We start from the raw sequence: 17,150 nt of genomic DNA on the forward strand, positions 1-17,150 counted from the left end.
TGAAAGCAAATGAAATGTTGGAAAACAAGGTGATTTTTTGAAATGTTCTAAAATATTTCTTGTCATATCATGATCATTATCTCATTCACCAATTATTTTATAGTTTAGTGTTTCAGATTGCTGATCACAAGTTTATTTTGATTCGATTTCATTCTGACTATATCCACTGACAACTTTTGCTACTATTTGACCGGCCGTCCTCATTTTCTTCTTCAAAATTATTTAATCAGCCTAGTTCTGTGAGTTTGTATGCCAGAAAGCAGAAGCACAGCCCAATGACTGCGATTCAAGTTTAGGACTTAATAGTTGCACATCTTTTCCTTTGAAAGGTGTTTCTAGACTGAAGTTCTAAAATAAAGACAGGACAAATAGCCAGATTTTAGCCTATCAAAAAAAAAAAAAAAAAAAAACAAAAAACCCAAAGTAATCAATAAACTCCAGGAGCTGATTTTCAGAGATGAAATTCCAGTTTCTGGAAGCCAACTTGGCAGCATAATCCTCCCTTGCCTACACGTAAGGCAGCACATGAGTCAGCTGCAATGCACGCTTGCCCATGCCGCCTGCAATATACCTCCAACCTCTTCTGTCAGCATGTCTGCAATGCTTCTAGAGATGAGAGGGTACTTCGATTTCCAGATTTTGGGCTCCCCACACAGGGGAACAACAAGAGTTACTAGCTGCCATGGTATTGAATTCCCAGTTCGTGGAGAGAAGCAGTAAGACCATAGCTTCACACCAGCATCTCCACTGTATGGGAGACAGCTTCAGGCTCTTCCTTCACTAGGAAAAAACTGCTTTAACTTTGGTCAACCAGTCTGTTTTACAATCCTAGTAAAAACAAGGCAGTTATAGTTTTAACTCAGAACAGCTGTCAAAGTAAAAAAAAAAATAAAAAAATTTAAAAAATATATACACACATACTACACACATAAATAAAAACTGGGAGGTTTTTTTAACTCCTTCATCCATGGTTAGATTGTTTAATGACATAAAGACACCTCTTTCCTTCTAGTGTAAACCAAAACACACTTGGAGTACATACAAATCAGTGAACTAAAGGAGAATAACTGAAAATGCAGACACCGCATATTTAGTGCCAGACTGCAGGCAGCAGCTGCTGCCCACAGCCCCTCGCTCTACAGTGACAGTGGCTGCGCCAACCCGACGTTCCGGATTAGAGAGTCACATCGCCTTGTTCCCTCAGGGAAGCCCTGAGGCAAGTCCAAACATGAACCTATTCTTCTTGTCTTTTTGCATAATTTATGTGAGCATTTATCTATACTTTATTTTATGGAAGAATTAAGTGAATGTCACTATAGACACACAAACAAGACATAACCTAATTAAATGCCAGGCACATAATTCACTGAACTCCTGCAGTACAGGGCACTGGCTTTCAATCTACAGCTTCATTCCCCTCTGACACGCAGCCAAGACTTGCAGAGACTCTAAGTCATTAGCATACACGCAATGCTCCAGAGCGACCAAGCTAATGTCTCTTTGCATCCAGACGGTCACTGCAGGCTGTCATGCGCAACACCCACAGCGATGCCACCTTCCGTGGCATGGAGGTGTATCCTGGCATAGTGAGAACCCTAGTCCTGAAAATATCTATACCTATGAAGATAACTCTAGAAAAGGTCCGGTGTAAAGGCCTTGAATGCCCATTCTTTGTGCGACCACTCTCTGCCATGACAGACCACCAGCGCTTTATCCTGGCCAGGCAACTTAACCTCTTGGTCATCATAGCTGTTGTATCTCTATGGGCTGGGGCAACACCCAGTAGTCCCACTATAGCATTAAAGAGGATATACTATGTCTTATGTAATACCCTTGAGAAATCCTTCATCCCAGTGCCATCTCCTTGTCCTATCATAACGTTCCAGCTGAAGCCTCAGGAAGACATCATTAGCAGGTCGGCAGTCGTAAAGGAATCTGCTCCTGCTTGTACTGCCACAGACCCTCTCTCCTGTGACAAAGGACACCGTATCCTCCTGTACAACCTGCATTAGGCCTCTCGCACTTGGGTGGTTTCTTGGAGGACCTTCCACTCTTGAATGCGATGCTTACAGCTCAGATCTTGCTGCTTTTTATCTGGCTGCTCTTTTTCACCATTCGGAGCTTTTCTCCATCCATCTACACAGGCAGCCGGATCATCACCCTCTTCACTCTGTACATAATAGTAACAGCTTATCTGGAGTTATCACCGTGGACCACGCAAACAGCAGAGGACACAGAGAATAACCAGGCTGATATATGTTGTTGAGTTACAGGAACAGTTCCCCCGGCTTAGTTAACCCTCTAGCAGACCTTTGCCTCCACTCACTGCCTATAAAACTTCCAGGGCTTTTTAGCTGGACTGTTTGGGCTCATATCCTTGTGGATGACAAAGCACTGCATGGGATCTTGACACAAAACTCGACAAATTTCTTTACTAGCTAATTTGACATTTCTGATCTAGTGTATTCTCCTTGATAATCTAAATCAAAGCTTGAGAGTATTTTATCAGCAGATGGATGGTTTGAGTGACTGGTTATTACCTCTATGCAAATACAGTGGCACAATTCACTACCACTGAGACACTCTTAGATAGCTTACTAATGCCAGTAATGAACGCAGCTGACAGGAAAAAAGGTTAGTGGTGCTAATGTTTTCCACATTCAGCTCTTTTTCTGAACGTTAAATATACTTTTTTAGCATCTTTCAGTATTGCTAATTATGATGCTTTTCTTTTTGCTTTTTTTTTTTTTATATTTGTGACCAGCAGTATTTTCCTTGTGCTAAGTCAGTTCAGAGTCAGTATGACTTGTAAGTATCGATAAGCCAGTGATTTATGCAGTTCAGGTTCTGCTTGGGATGCTATCTTCTTACAGCAGTTTTTCCTTTTCTTGTAGCAGAGCTCTTACAAGCAGAGTTGGCTGCCGTTTTCTGAGCTCCATGGAGCTGTAACATATGCCCTTCCCCTCCAAATTTGCTTTCTAGGGGCGTCCTCATCATACAATCCCTTACTACATTTTAAAAATGCAGCAAACACATAAAGTGAAAAATACCTGATCTCCTTTTTCTACTCCCATCCAGGAACTTTTAAAATATGTAATTGAGTATATTTTGCTTTTGCTGCACCTGCTGAGCCACAACTCATCAACGTCAAGGCTATATCCTCTTAAAACTCCTTGATGCACCACAAGATGGGTACTTCCACACTCAGGCGAGTACAGCAGGAAATCCAAATCCACAACAGCTTTCCAAAACATTCCTAGAGGCAAAATGTAAGTCAGCATTTGCTGGAGTGATGACATGTATGAAATGGTATCGTCACTGTAGATTGCAAAATCACTGGGCTAATGAGTGGCACGTTTAACATGAGAGGCCAAGGGAGATGGATAATCTTTCCACTGGCATCTTCAAAACCTCCTCATGGCTGCTTAGGCTACAGACCTTTTGAGCACAAGGCACATTCTTCCAGAGCTCATTCCCACCACTCTCTCATCCTTCTCCCTGTTCAGTCAAACTTTTACAAAAGCTATGTAAGGGCTATAGAAATGTGGAAGGTACCCACTACAGCTATATACTTTCTCCGAAAAGTTCACCAACTTTGTACTGTTTTCACCTTAGGCTCCTGCTTTAGGCTGAAACACTGTCTAGCACGCTTTGAGGATCACTTCAGCATCCTTCGTTTCACTGCACCGAGGAAAGCTCTTCGCAGCCACTGGATTTCTCAATAGCAGTCAAACATATCAGACTTTAGTTTTATATCGCTGCCTTGTAGTGTCAGAAGAATTTCCCTTCTAATTCCCATGTACTAATCAAAACACTTCATATCAATGCCATTTCCAAATGAAATCCACAGAGAGCCCTAGGAACTCCTAGAAGACTTTCCATCTAATGCTGGGAAGCAATGGTCTAGGTAGAATACGGGTTCACTTGCACTCCTGGTTTCTGAGCATCTTAAGTTGATCTCTCAGCATAAGCTTCACCTTGATCAAACACAGCAAAGCCAGCCATTTTTCCATGGAGCTACACCGGATTCTGGGTACCAAGTGTTTTTCTCTGTAGTTGTACAGCTTATTTTCCTATTACAGAGCCCCAGGATCCTATCCTTTACAATAGGGAACATAATGGCATTTCTAACATTCTGTAATCTCTCATTATAGATAGTGACCCTCACATGAAGGGGGCTAAACAGTGGTGCTGTATCAGTATTTTCACCAAACAGGAAAGATACCCATTAACCTTGAAACCTGGAATACTCTTTCTCCCTGAATCCCACATGCTCTTTTCATAGCATTTTACAGACCTTTTCCTGGTGGTTCAGGGATCAAGCAGGGTATTGTAGCTAAGACGAAAAGAAGTGACTTAGATTGTTCTGTGAATAAGTTTTTTGCTGGGCATACCCATTAATTACCCCCAAATTTCATGAGACTCTACTGCTTCTACCCCAGCTCAAATAATATGACACAGTCCTCACTGCATGTACTGCACTTCCTATATGGGTCACACGGCCCAAAGGGACTCCAATAATCTTTCAGTCGTCCTTGGGCATAAAGATTTATCCCTATTTCTGGTTCTGTAAATTAAACAGGTCAAAGTTGAAGCTTGTTTTGATCTCACACCATTTTGCAAACATGCAGATGGATTGAGATGGTATCTTTCACCGGCTCTAACATGGAGATCGGTTCTGTTTTGAGGGAGCGGCTGGTCCCTTCAGCCTAAATTATTCTATGATTTTTGTCTTAAATCTGCAAGATCTTTTGTCACCTTTGACCAATCACAGACCCCTCCACTAATTATAGCTCATGCTTTTAGCTATGGCAAGGACCAACCAATTCAACAACCTGAAAAAAAAGGTTACCCTATTCACTGCACGCACCTTGAGATTTCTTCCCTATTCCAGGAGCTTGTGTGTGGACTCAGCTACACCGGAGACTAGCACTGTATTCAGTAACTTTGCATCAGATCCTTGCAACCTCTAAACCAGTGAGATAGCAAAGGTGATCCAGGGTTGCAAGAGCCAAATTGTCTAAGACTGTCAAAAGCATGAGTCAAATCTAGCCTGTGAGATGTCTCCGTTCCCTTTTTCTCTGTGAAGGAAGAAAGGGCAAGGTGCACTTGAATTTTCCCAACAGCTGCCTGCTTGTTAAGAGCTCAACAGAGCAAATTCAACCTGCCCTTGGTGCTGTCTGAGAAGGAGGGCTGAGCTTCAGCCCCTGTCCTCCTGAGCACGCATACAGGCAAGCCCTTGGAGACATCACCTCAGGCATCTAACAAAGCAATACAGCCAAAGGAGTTTACAGAACCTGCAGAACCCTCTCTTATCTCATGTTTGTGTTTTTAAAGAATACATTTATTTTAAAAATAACAATAATAGCACTCAGTAAATCCTCAAAATCTACTGTAAAGTAGGAGCTGCGACTACATTTTCCCTCCAATTATTTTGAAGTTTCACTGCTGAATTTGTCAAGTTTATTACAGCTCCTGCAATCTCAATCCCTTTCATAATCCAGGTTTACTCTGGCATTTGACGCTGCTGTAGCCAAGCCTCTCTTTGACCTTGTTCTGCAATTTGTTGAACAATCCTGACTCTATGGGGAACAGCGGGAACCTCAGCAGCCAAATATATTGGTTTAAAGTTACAGCTTCTGGTCCGTTCCTGTAACCTCTCTTCAACGTACAGTTGCCTGAGAAACCAGTGTAACATCATTGTGAAATTGTGGCTGCCATGTGATGCCAGGTACCTGTACTTACTGTTATTACTGGTCTTGGCAATTCAGGACAGCAGTGGGCTATTTATGCTCAAAAAAGGAGCATTTTGGTCGTCTGCTGGTTCAGTGGAGCCCACTCTCGCCAAGGCTGCCATCTCACCAGAGTTTCAACAGCTGTGTCTCACCCTCCCTTGTGCCACTGCTCATTAATCATCCCATGAACCAGCCTGGGGAGCCAACATGCTCAAAACTGACTACCTGCAGAAGTGGTCAGGTTTTGGCTGGCTCTCCCACAGGTGGGGGTGAGTACTGGTGCTGGGGAAAGGAGGAGACAGGCACACCAGCCCAGGACAGCAGCACCCGTGCCGACTGGATCATCCTTGCTCTTAATATCTGATGCTGAGATCTCTCGTTTCTCCATTGTTGGCTGCTGCTGTTTTGCAGGGGTTTATAAGACTACTTTTCTGATGCCATAAGATTAATTATCTTGGTGCAAGCTTTCCTATTTATTGCATTCTGGCTGGAAGAGAGTTTGGGGAAAAAAATGCCTAGGAACAAAAGCACTTTCTGAACAGACAGAGCAGAAGGCAGTTCAGTGAGCCTGGGACAAGCATAGCAGCTTTCCCTGGCCCACTTAAGCGGGCAAGGTTTCCCTTTCTCCACAGCATTGCCCAGCCTTCCAGCATTAGCCTTGCAACAGAGGAAAGCTCCACTTGCCCTTTGGTTTTGCATTTCTCATGCCCTTTGGTCAGCTCTCCTTTGATCCAGAGTCTCTCCGCTTTCCAGAATGCAGCTGCTGATCTACCAGATAGGGACCACCAGGAGCATCTCCCTGAACAGCCCAGGCTGGAAGAGCACCTCCCAGACAACCTCCCCTCACAGTTTAGCGTTGCTGCTAGGTTAAAATACCCTGGCATGTACAAATGCAGCAGTACTGAGAACGTCCCCTCAGACTTTCACAGCATGCACCTGGGTCCTTTCAACAGCACTGGGGTGAGCAGCATACACCTGTGTGTGCGCAATTCCCTCCTCGCAGCTTCCTACTGAATCACTCTGTCTGGGGTATCTGAAGCACACATGGCACACATTCTCAGACATGCATGAAATGGCTCTCTGAGCACCTCTTTGCTTGCTTTACAGACTCTAAACCGCACCTGGCCCACTTCTTCCCATTATACAGATAGATTTGGTGGAGCCGTGTTGCCCTGACCTCCCCCAGCACTGGTGAGCCCCACCAGCTGTGGCTGCTCTCACATTGCGGTTTCATTTGTGCCTGTGTTGTCTCTCCTGTAGGCCTGCAACTGCCAGTATCACAAGCTAGACAAGGGATGTTTGCTGGTTATTTCCCCTAGGCTTGGGGTTATCTCTTCTCCCTGAACCAAGGGTGTCCTCATGGGGACCAGCTCATCACTTGTTCAGAGCCCCACCGCTTCCCTGCTTCGGTGCAGTGCTGCAACATCATTTCACCTTCAAAAAGACTTCATTCTCAAACCAATGCTTTATCAAACCAGGTTTTATTTACCCCCTACAGAATGTGAAATAATTACGGCGAGCAGATAAATCTGTCAGGTCAGCTGGAGAGATGGTGTGGGATGGCGAGCTGCCCCCCACCCCCATATATACAGCCCCCCAACACCACCCCGGTGGGGCGGCAAGTGGATCGGCACAAAGGCACCAAAGATGAAGGGTCTCCGGCGCATACATTTCCCGTGGGGATTATAAAGCGGACACGTGACTGATGGAAAATACTGAGCATGACTGTAAGACAACTACCCTGCCACAGCGCAACCCTTCCCACGGACACTTCACGAGGTTTTTGCTTTGCATGCTCCTTCCTCGCTCATCACACACTGGAGCGTTAGCAGCTGTTTGTGCATCGCCTGCTGCCTTATCCCCCTTTACAGGCTGGCATTGCCTGCTGTTTGTCTTTCCCTGCATCCAGGAGGCAATAAGCAGATGCCTGAGTTTCTACAATGGCCCTTGGACTATCTTTTATTGCCCTTCTGACTGCTGTTAAAAGCAAAAAGAAAAACCAGGATTGCTGAATGAGAGTTGATTTGGCATTTAAAATATTTTGATACTGAGTGACAGAATAAAGGTTCTAAACCAGGATTTGCTTCTGACCATTTTTCTTGGGTTTTTAATCAGAGAAAAGAGAAAAAATACCCTAAATACTAAGTGTAAACAGCAGGATTAAAAAAAATGTAATCTGCTCATTTCATGCTTTTTGTTTAGCAGCAGAAATGGCTTCTGTCGTGTTTTCAAGGACCAGATGATGCTGAATCTTATTATTTTATTTCATTTCATTTGATTTGCGTTCTAGCCGGACAGAAAGATTAACAATTAGTCGCACTGCTGTCATTTGACAGTTTGGAAATAAGAAGAAGACAGGAGGAGAGGGAAGAATAAAAACCCCTAGCTGTGACTGCATTTTGATTAGATTAATGTTGATACGATTTTCTTTCTTTGAAAGCCAACCCGCCATTCCTCCAGCAGCAGTGCGGGCAGGGCTGGTTACGCAAGGGCTGCCCTGCGCAGGCAGGCGTGCAGGGGGCATCGCCGGTAACCCCGCTCTGCTCCCGTGTGCCAGCACCCGGTGGCAGTAGGCAACAGGACAGCCCGTCCAACCCAAAGGGGAACTCCAGGGTCCCAGTTGGCCCCTTGGGTATGAGGGCCAGGCCTGAGCAGAGGCGCAGGGGAGGGGGTCTGGACAAAGGCGAGGCCATCACGCTGCCTTCATCTCTGTCTGGCCAGGGAGTACAGGCAGGGACTGGCCACAGACTCTGCTTGGATGGATGGCGACCAGCTATGTTGCGTTTAACCCCTTTTTTAAAGGCAAATAATGCCGCTAGACCCTGCTGGGAAACAGGTAGTGGCTGTTACAGAAGCTCCTGTCGCCCTTTTCTAAATTGTGGGAACCATGGAAACAAAAGCAGCCACAGCTGCTGGTGGTACAACCCAGTGACTTTAGCTAAAAGCCCGATGTGACAAGCAAGCCCTTTATTAATGCACCTCATAAAACAAGAAAGGACCACGAAGATGAACAAGGCTGACTAATTTGACTTTCTGAGTATGCAGTACGCGCTTTCTGCAAGAGGGCATGGACGCCACTGATTTTCTCTCAAAGCACGTTAATATGCATTTTGCAGAGGCAGACCCCATAGACACACAGCCTGGGGCTTACAGATCTGGCAGGTTATAAACAGAGGCAGCTACAGCGTTCGGCATCTCTGCTCACGCGCCACTGACCCAGAGCTGCAAACATGTTTACAATCAGGCATGAAAAATGGGTCCCCAAACAAAAGAAATCTAGTGGCAAATTTTGTTTTTATGCCACCTGACCTTGACCAGGTGTTGTGGCAGAGGAGGTGGGGAGCTGCCAGAGCCAGGCAACAGGACCGATTAACCCTTTGGGCACGTGGGGGTTTGGCAGCCAGGAGGACGTGATTACAAGCTATCCTGATGCTCTTACCACTTCTCGGGAAGAGCTGAGCCACAGAACTGGTCCCAGCCTAACAGCACAGAGACATTACACCGCGCTGCACGTTATAACGCTGTAAAAAAGCCACCGCTTCATATTCAAATGAGACATGTTCTCAACATGCAGTACTATTTGTCCACAAAATACAGTGTAAACCGACTGTTTTCTATTTTTCAGTCACTCGAAAATCACTGGATCAGACTGGTCTCCACACAGCTGCACTGTCACCACCAACATTATTTATACATAAACCCCCAGCCTTCCTCCGCAGCCAGATTGCCAGGTAGGTAATTGTTGTTCCCGCTGAAGCAAAACTGGCTTGCTTTCGATGACATGCGTCTGCACTGGTATTATAGAGCAGACTGCCTCAGCTAAGATTTTCCAGCACAAAGATTAGGAAGAAACAAATAAATGATCCTATTATTTTGCATTTTTCACCTCATATTTAGAATTCCACCTAACTTAATTTTGGATTCTCCAGTTACAGGAGGGATCCCACACAAGCCTCCTTTTTCCCAGAAACAAAAATGAAGCAAATGAGATGATAGATAGATAGATAGATAGTATTTTCCTGCTGATTAAATCATTCTCCCCCAGCTCTCGCCCATCTAATGCTGCAGCATTGCCAGTCCCCAAACACATCATCCAAGTAGTGCATTCATTAGAGCGTTTGCAACTCCCGATCATTGACAGATGTGATCTTATCAATTAACACATTCAAGCAAAACTGCCTTTTTTCTCCCCATCTTTCAGTGGCCTGAATTCAGCAGCACTGACAACCCTATGCTGCCTTGCTGCCGGCACCGACGATGCACCCACAGCTAGGAGGTAGATGCATCCCCTCCGGTATCTTTTGTCCCTTCATAAACAGGAGAGGACTGCAGCTTTTAGCTGACGACCTACAGCAAAGGGAATGCAAGCACAGTGGGTACAATGAGGACAAAACAAGCCCTATCCTCAACAGAAAAAGGATGTAAGTGGGATGCGTTTACTTACATGAAGATTCAGTGCCAAACATGGCTGGCCCCAGATGCTGCTATTTTAAAAAGGAAAGAATTAAAAATAGTGGAAGACAGAGGGAGTGTATGAGAGCAGGGATGAGACTGCTACACAGCAGGGGTCATGAAGCCAGACAATGCAGTCCAGGCTATCCAAGCTGCCAGATTCTCCTCTCTCCTCTCTCCTCCTCTCCCCTCCTCTGCTCCACACCGCAGACAGCTCTTCCTTGCAACCGCAGCAAAGGTCCTTCTTCAGGAAGCAAAAAGCAGAAGCTTCTGTTTTAAATCCAAGAGATAAGGGCAGGCCAGCGTCCCTTATTGATACCGGCAGGCACAAATAGGTAGCAGCCACCAGATACTGCAATCCCCAGCCCCTGCTCTCCGTAAGACAATAGCAGGGCTTATGCATACACTGGATGACGTCAGGACACTGCAAAGACTGACTGCTGCTAACCCAGAGGCTCGGAGGGGGCTTGAACAGAGCAGAGCAGTTCAAATGGGAATTCCTTTGTCACAAAAAGCAGAAGACAAAGAACCAGACATGTATTTCCCTCCGTGATGATAAAACCCCCACCCGGGGCTGTAACGCTAGCAGGAAAATATCTGCGTTGTATTCACACTCCTTTTCTCGGCTGCACGAGATGCAAAGTGTTTCTGTGCAAACACATCACACACAATAAATTTCAGGGACAAACGTCCAAGTAAATGCCACTTACGGCATTTTCAATAAAGAATAACCATGACTTTCTATCACTACTCTCTTCGTTATTTTTCCTTCAAAGAAAAATTAAAATCTTGGGCCAATCTACACTTCAAACCTAATTTTCACATCAAAGTGCTAGCCAACTGTCTCATTTACTTAAATCTATTGTCAGAATACACTGTAGCAATGCTCTAACCATAATAAGTAAGTCACACATCTAAATAAAAACCGCAAACCACACTGATCTCAGTGATAAAAAGGCATCCTAGCAACCAAAGAAATATTTTCCTTATTTCTTTTTTATTCTTCTAAACCATCTAGATCTAGTGTTTCTTAGCCACTGTGAGTGCATTTTCGAGTGCAAGGAGCGTATTTTTTTCTGACACTCAGTAATTTAAAAATGTTCAAATGTCAAAACAAAGCCCTAAGCTGGTTTCTTCCGATCCTCCCACAGACAAAAGGAATGTGCCTGGCTTGTGCTGGTGAGAGCAACCAAGCAGTAAGCTGATGGTCAGAAGCTACCAGACATTGGGGGCCATCCATAGGAATGGCTGTCCGGAGGGGGCAAAACCGAGAACCTTTCTGATAAGTCTCACTGAACAAGTATATGCTGCTCCAAAGACGGCAAAGACTGAAAAGTGCTGCTGGTGGATGAGGAGAAGGAGGTAGATGCAAGTCCATTAAGCGATGCACTTAGATAAAAACAACCACCACCCCTGCCATTTCTGAGCTTTTGTGGGTTAACTGTTCCCAAACGCTCCTGCTGCTCTATGTACTAAGGGGGTTTGTGCTGTTTGCAGAATACACGATGCCACCTCGAGCAGCAGGCTGGAAAAACAAGTAACACTGAAGGATAGCAGAACCTGCCACCGGAGGTTCTCAGCATGCTTAAATCATGAGGGAACCAAGCAGGTGTTGGCTGGGGCCACCACTGCCCTAAGAGCAGACTGGAAAGAAACGTACAGGTCGGAGCCACAGCCATCCACTGCCACTCCAACCCCTCCGCTCCTGGGGAGGGGGAGTGCGGTCCCAAGCTCATACAGTGTGCGTGCCCACCAGCGTCTGTACAGACCCTCAACAACCCTGGCCCACAGGTGCTGCAAGGAAGGAGAGAGATCAAGAGCCTGTACAGAGCCCGACCTCCTTGTCCTCCCTGTCCTGGTGCAGAGGGTGGGAGGCACCCACAACGCTCACCGAGCTCCTCTCCTGGTAACCTCTGCTGGCACAAACCGCTCAACTGTTTCCCTGCTTTCCACCCCATACGTTGAATAGTCTCTTTGTATTCTGCACACACCACGTGAATACTTGGGACCAGCAGGCTTTTGGGAGCATTTAACTGTGTTTCATCCTGGAAGAAAGCCATGGGAGAGGCCACACCCTGGGGTGAGACATCGCAACACACACTCTCTAGCAGGCAACTTTCAGTCTCCCCATTGGCAGGCAGGACATGGGTGTATGGTGACTAAAATCAACCCTTAGGCAATGACTAACCAGATGTCCTCAAGTCTGTAATTAAGCACCTGAATTAATGGCCTGGCTGTTCAATCGTAATGAATATTTGCAGTCATGTGCATGGATGCTGAGCACCAGGAAGACACGTCCAAATTGGTTTTGACCGTAACGCTATAATGACAGTGGCACAAACACTCTGACAAGGACCATAGTTTTGCTGTTCCCAGAACTGAACTAGTTATTTTGACTATTTAGAGCTGGTAACACCTCCTTCAGTCATAACAGCTTGACAAGAAGCTGCGGTGCGGCGTGCAAAGCAAGCATTCTGAGGCAAGTTCACGTAAGAAATGTGTCTATTACGTACCAGTTGGTCTCATGGCATCTTTAAACACAAACCTCTGCAACAAAAACCCTAGTGTTCATGTGCAATGGCTGAAGAATAAGTTTTGTTCTGATGAGCAGATCTGGACTTCCCACAGCACTGTTTCCAAGGAAGGTGCAAAACCTCAGGGCTTTCCAATGACATCCTTGAAGGTGTCACGGAGCCCAGGCCCTCTGCCAAGTTCTCTTTACACTGACGCACAGACGCAGTCGAACAGCCTAAACAACCCACGCAGTATCTGTGGAAGGATTTCATAATATTCTATTTCATTAGTGTTAGGCTTGCCAGGTCAGTGCTTTGCCTTGTGGGGAAGGTGACTCTTGACAGGCCACTGAAAGACTTTCTCTGAAATTCTTTCAAGCCTACCTAAAACACTTTGTAAAATGACTTAGAGAAAGTGTTACAACAGCAAGAAGCACATTTTAAGACCATAACCTTATAGTTAGGCTAGCCGGCTAGCAGAATTACAAATTTCTGTTTCCTACCCTGAGTTTTGCTGTCGGTTTATTCTGCAAAGAAGGGTCAACAAATTTAATCTCTTCCTACAAGAAAGTTTCTCTCTCTTATACAGCAGTGAAGATAATGTAAATTAGTGTACAGAGAACGTCAAATTAAATCTCCTGCAAGCATTAGCATTGCTGTGATTTGCTTACAATGGGCACAAGACACTGTTCAAATGTACATTTACAATGTAACTTCCATACATTTCTCCACAAGCCAGCATGAAATATTTAAAGCAGCAAATATATTTGCTATTCAAAGCTCTCTGCTATACATTCACATTTTCTGGAGAAAGGGATGTGGTCCTCAACCACTGCCAATCTTGAGCAGATATTCTTTATTCCTCAATTTATTACCACAGAAAAATAATACAGGTATTTTACTTTGTTTTGTAAGGACATGTGTGTCTAAAGCCTAAAGCACAGTTTGAGTTTTAATAAAGAAGCTAGATAATGAAATGTTAAATTTTTATACAGATGCAAATTTCCATTCTTGAGTAATTTCTTTGAAGAAAAAGAGTGCAAGCAGGAAATTGTGAGCTACCAACAGAGGTAGACTTGTACATGTGCCTTATGCTGATCCACTAAACTAGAAATCTTTATTCTCTCTTGTCACTAGAGAAACATTTCATTTCACAGAATCACAGAATCTGTGAGGTTCTCCTGTCCTACTGCCCTGAGCAGCTCCCCTCAACAGGGGAGGTCCCACCTGTCTCCCTCTGGAGAAAGGGAACAGGTCCCCTCTACAGGGAAAGTACAGGATAATCTTCATTGTCCTCAAAGACAAGTAAGGATTTTTATTAAGTTAGTTAAACTTTACTTTCCAAGTTCCCTGTTCTGTAAGGGCACCAGAAGTTTTTTAAGGCATTAAAAATTTTAATGCATTTAAGGTGCTACTGGAAATCTCTGAGCAACTGTGTCGTTAGTCCACACTATTCAGTAACCCCCAAAAGGAATTTATTTTGCATCTAGGAACGCTAGCTCCCTCCCAAAACCCCAGCAAGACCCCCAGTCACCCACGCTCTGACAACCTCCAGCTTCTGTCGTTTTTGTTGGCTCTGCCAACAGCTGCCACACCAATTACTGATCTACATGACACCAAGAAAAAGGTGTTTTTTCAGGCTCTAAAGAAAAATGAAGCCAAATAGCAGCACGTATTACTGAGCTACAGCTCCTTGGCTTTACGCTTTCTCTGGACTTGTTGTGCTCAACTTCACTGACCCTTAATTAACTTTAACAAATGTTTCTGGTGAAAAAACCTGACATCACAATTACACCAGGGAGAACCTACCGTGATGGTACAACTTCAGCTTCTCATCTCACAGGATCATGTAATTAAGGTACAAACAACCCCCCAAGCAACCAAACTCAACGGCTGAGTCCCCGACACAGAGGTGTAAACGATTACCCATCTGTGGGGTATTTTTCCAAACAGGCTCCCACCTCCCTCACTAAATGGTGCTGCTGTCTCGGAAACGGCACCTTTGGAGCCGTGGCTGTGGGAAGAGGGAGTGCAGCGGCTGGGAGGGAGGACAGCCCTGACAAGTGCTTCCCGGCAGGAAAGCAGGCAGCAGTCCCACAGGGAGGGTCCCCTGGGGTCTGTGGCTAGGATTACATGCCGGTCAGAGCCAAGAAGAGAAAATAAAGGCATGTCCCACTGGAAGGAAATGTCTGAAGTGCTTCATTTGTGGAAACGCCAGCACGTTCCCACCGGGAGCCAGGCTGGGCGCTGGGGAGAGGAGCAGCCCGGAGTGCGAGGCAGGTGGCAGAGCCAGGGTCACGCCAGGCAGCCCAGGCACGGAGGCAAGGGGACTGGCCACCCGGATGGTGGAAAATATCCCTGAACATCTGAGCTGTCTGGAAGTCCTCATTGTTTTCCTCACTGCCTGCTCTTATCACCTTTTGTTCGGGGCTTTCCACCCGCATTCCCTCTTTGCAACTCACTGTTCCCTTACTGCATTGGCACAGAAAGGAAGGAGTCTGCCAGCAGAAAAAAAGTCAAGGTCTTCGTCCTGTTCAACATACAAAGAGGATTTTAGGCCAGACTGATTTACTGATTGGAGGAATGTTTTTTCTTTCTATTTTCAAATATTTCTGCATAGTCCATATTGCATTTATGCAACCCCATTTCATGTAAAAATTCTTTTTCTGCAGCATTTTTAGCCAATTAATGCCTAGAACAACTAAGTTTTTTGAGTAAACATATGCATGCACACACATACACAACTGTCAAGAAAGACTGAAGAACAAGTACTTAATTTTGCCACCAAAAAATCTTTTTGTGTCTCTGTTGGTCCTTATCTGAGAGATGAAGTTCAAAAGACAAAGAGATACCATGAACCATAATAGCCAATCATTACATTACTGAAATGTCTTTCAACCTCAGTTTTAACAAAGATCTTAGCTTCAGCACTGCTCTGTAGATGATTACTGCAAGCCATTCACTATGGGCAGCAAGAGGCAGCTCCGAGAAGATGCTCAGCAATTAACAGAGGAAGTTCTATGTATTCTGCCTCTCCCAGGCCACCCTTCTGGGACACATCGAATGGACATGAAGCATCAGCAGTTATGAAATGGTAGACTATTACACACAGAAAGCTATACGTAACGAACATTGCGTACAAGAAAGAAAATAAGAAAGGATTAGCCCGGCTTAAGCACTTAATTCCAGGGTAAGGCTGAGATTGTAGATTCCAGGCAGGTGTCTAACTCTCTCCAGAGGGCTGGGTGTTTGCTCCTCATTAGCCTCATGATCTTGAACAAAACCCCAAATCTTGGGCTCCTGTCTTCTCATAGGAACCAGGAACTTCTGTAGGTGACAGAGCCTTGAGATACTAAGCAATACAGTATCTACTTATCTGGTAGCAGCCCCTGGACTCTACTTGAATACCTGGGGTCTACTAACAGGGAGCAACAGAACAGAAAGATATTCCCATTCCCTACAACAGATAATACAGAATAAGTCTTCCATTTTCAACAATGAGAGACTGGAAAATAAGGCAATATTATTTTGTAAGTGGCACAGTAGAGCTCACCTTCTGTATAGTACTGTTAAAAGATTAGGATGATGATTTACCTCTTGTTTATTTCGATCCTATTGGTTTGGTTTTCAGTTTGGTTGGCTTCCTTTTAAACATAAAACTGTTTATCCGCAAGTATCTAAGACAGTTACCAACACAGTGTGACAATCTACTCACTGTGTGCAAATGACATATCAAATCAAAATTAAATGCATTATTTTTCCAATAACATCAAGCCCCATGGCTCAACAGAGCATGTGTAATGGCTTCGTTAAATTCTGAGAGCAGTTTTTGTCCCAAAAGCATGCAACTGAGTGGTGAAATGGGGCCACGACCGTATCTGAAAAATGTACCAGAACACACTATCTGTTGATATGATCCAAGGAGAACTTAAAAACAAAGAAAGCAACCAATCAGCACAGTGGTTACATGAAATACATTTAAATAACCACCTATTTAAATGCATTTTTAAAAGAATAAAATATTAGAAGAAGAAAAAAAGTGTGCCTTTTCTACACTGAGGGAAATACCTGAAATATTTTGCTTTGGGTTTTTTGTATCCTAATATCAGGGTCATTTCCAAGGATCTATGCCACAGGACTGCACATAAAGGTACAAATGAAAGGTACACATGAAAGCCTCAAATGTCAGAGTGAACAGAGGTGGACAACAAATTAAAAACCAGATTATAAACTAACTATCACCATTTTTACGCAACTCTGAGGGACCACAGATTAGGATTAAGGCCGACTCATAATAAACCACGTACAAACTGGCATCAGATGGAACATGTGTGCCCCACAAAAAACACAAATATCCAATTTATATGCATAAAAAATAAGTTGGAGAGATTTAGAACAGTACTAAACATTGCCAATATTGCATTACAATCCACATTAATAATGTCTGATC

General features: G+C 44.5%; 1 protein-coding gene across 4 annotated transcripts in view; it reads right to left on the reverse strand.

Annotated features, from left to right (window-relative positions):
- ST7 (suppression of tumorigenicity 7) overlaps window positions 1-17,150 on the reverse strand; it is a 156,668-nt gene that overhangs the window by 101,835 nt on the left and 37,683 nt on the right. The window contains exon 1 of one of the 4 annotated variants that reach the window (XM_059817025.1): window positions 10,180-10,523. The exons of the other annotated variants lie outside the window; for them this stretch is intronic. Coding sequence (XP_059673008.1) covers window positions 10,180-10,201 — 22 coding nt within the window. The 5' untranslated portion in view covers window positions 10,202-10,523. Of the gene's footprint in view, window positions 1-10,179; window positions 10,524-17,150 lie in introns of those variants that run through there. 4 annotated transcript variants of the gene reach the window in all.

Source organism: Gavia stellata, chromosome 4, assembly GCF_030936135.1.
Source record: "Gavia stellata isolate bGavSte3 chromosome 4, bGavSte3.hap2, whole genome shotgun sequence".
In the NCBI taxonomy this organism is placed as follows: domain Eukaryota; kingdom Metazoa; phylum Chordata; class Aves; order Gaviiformes; family Gaviidae; genus Gavia; species Gavia stellata.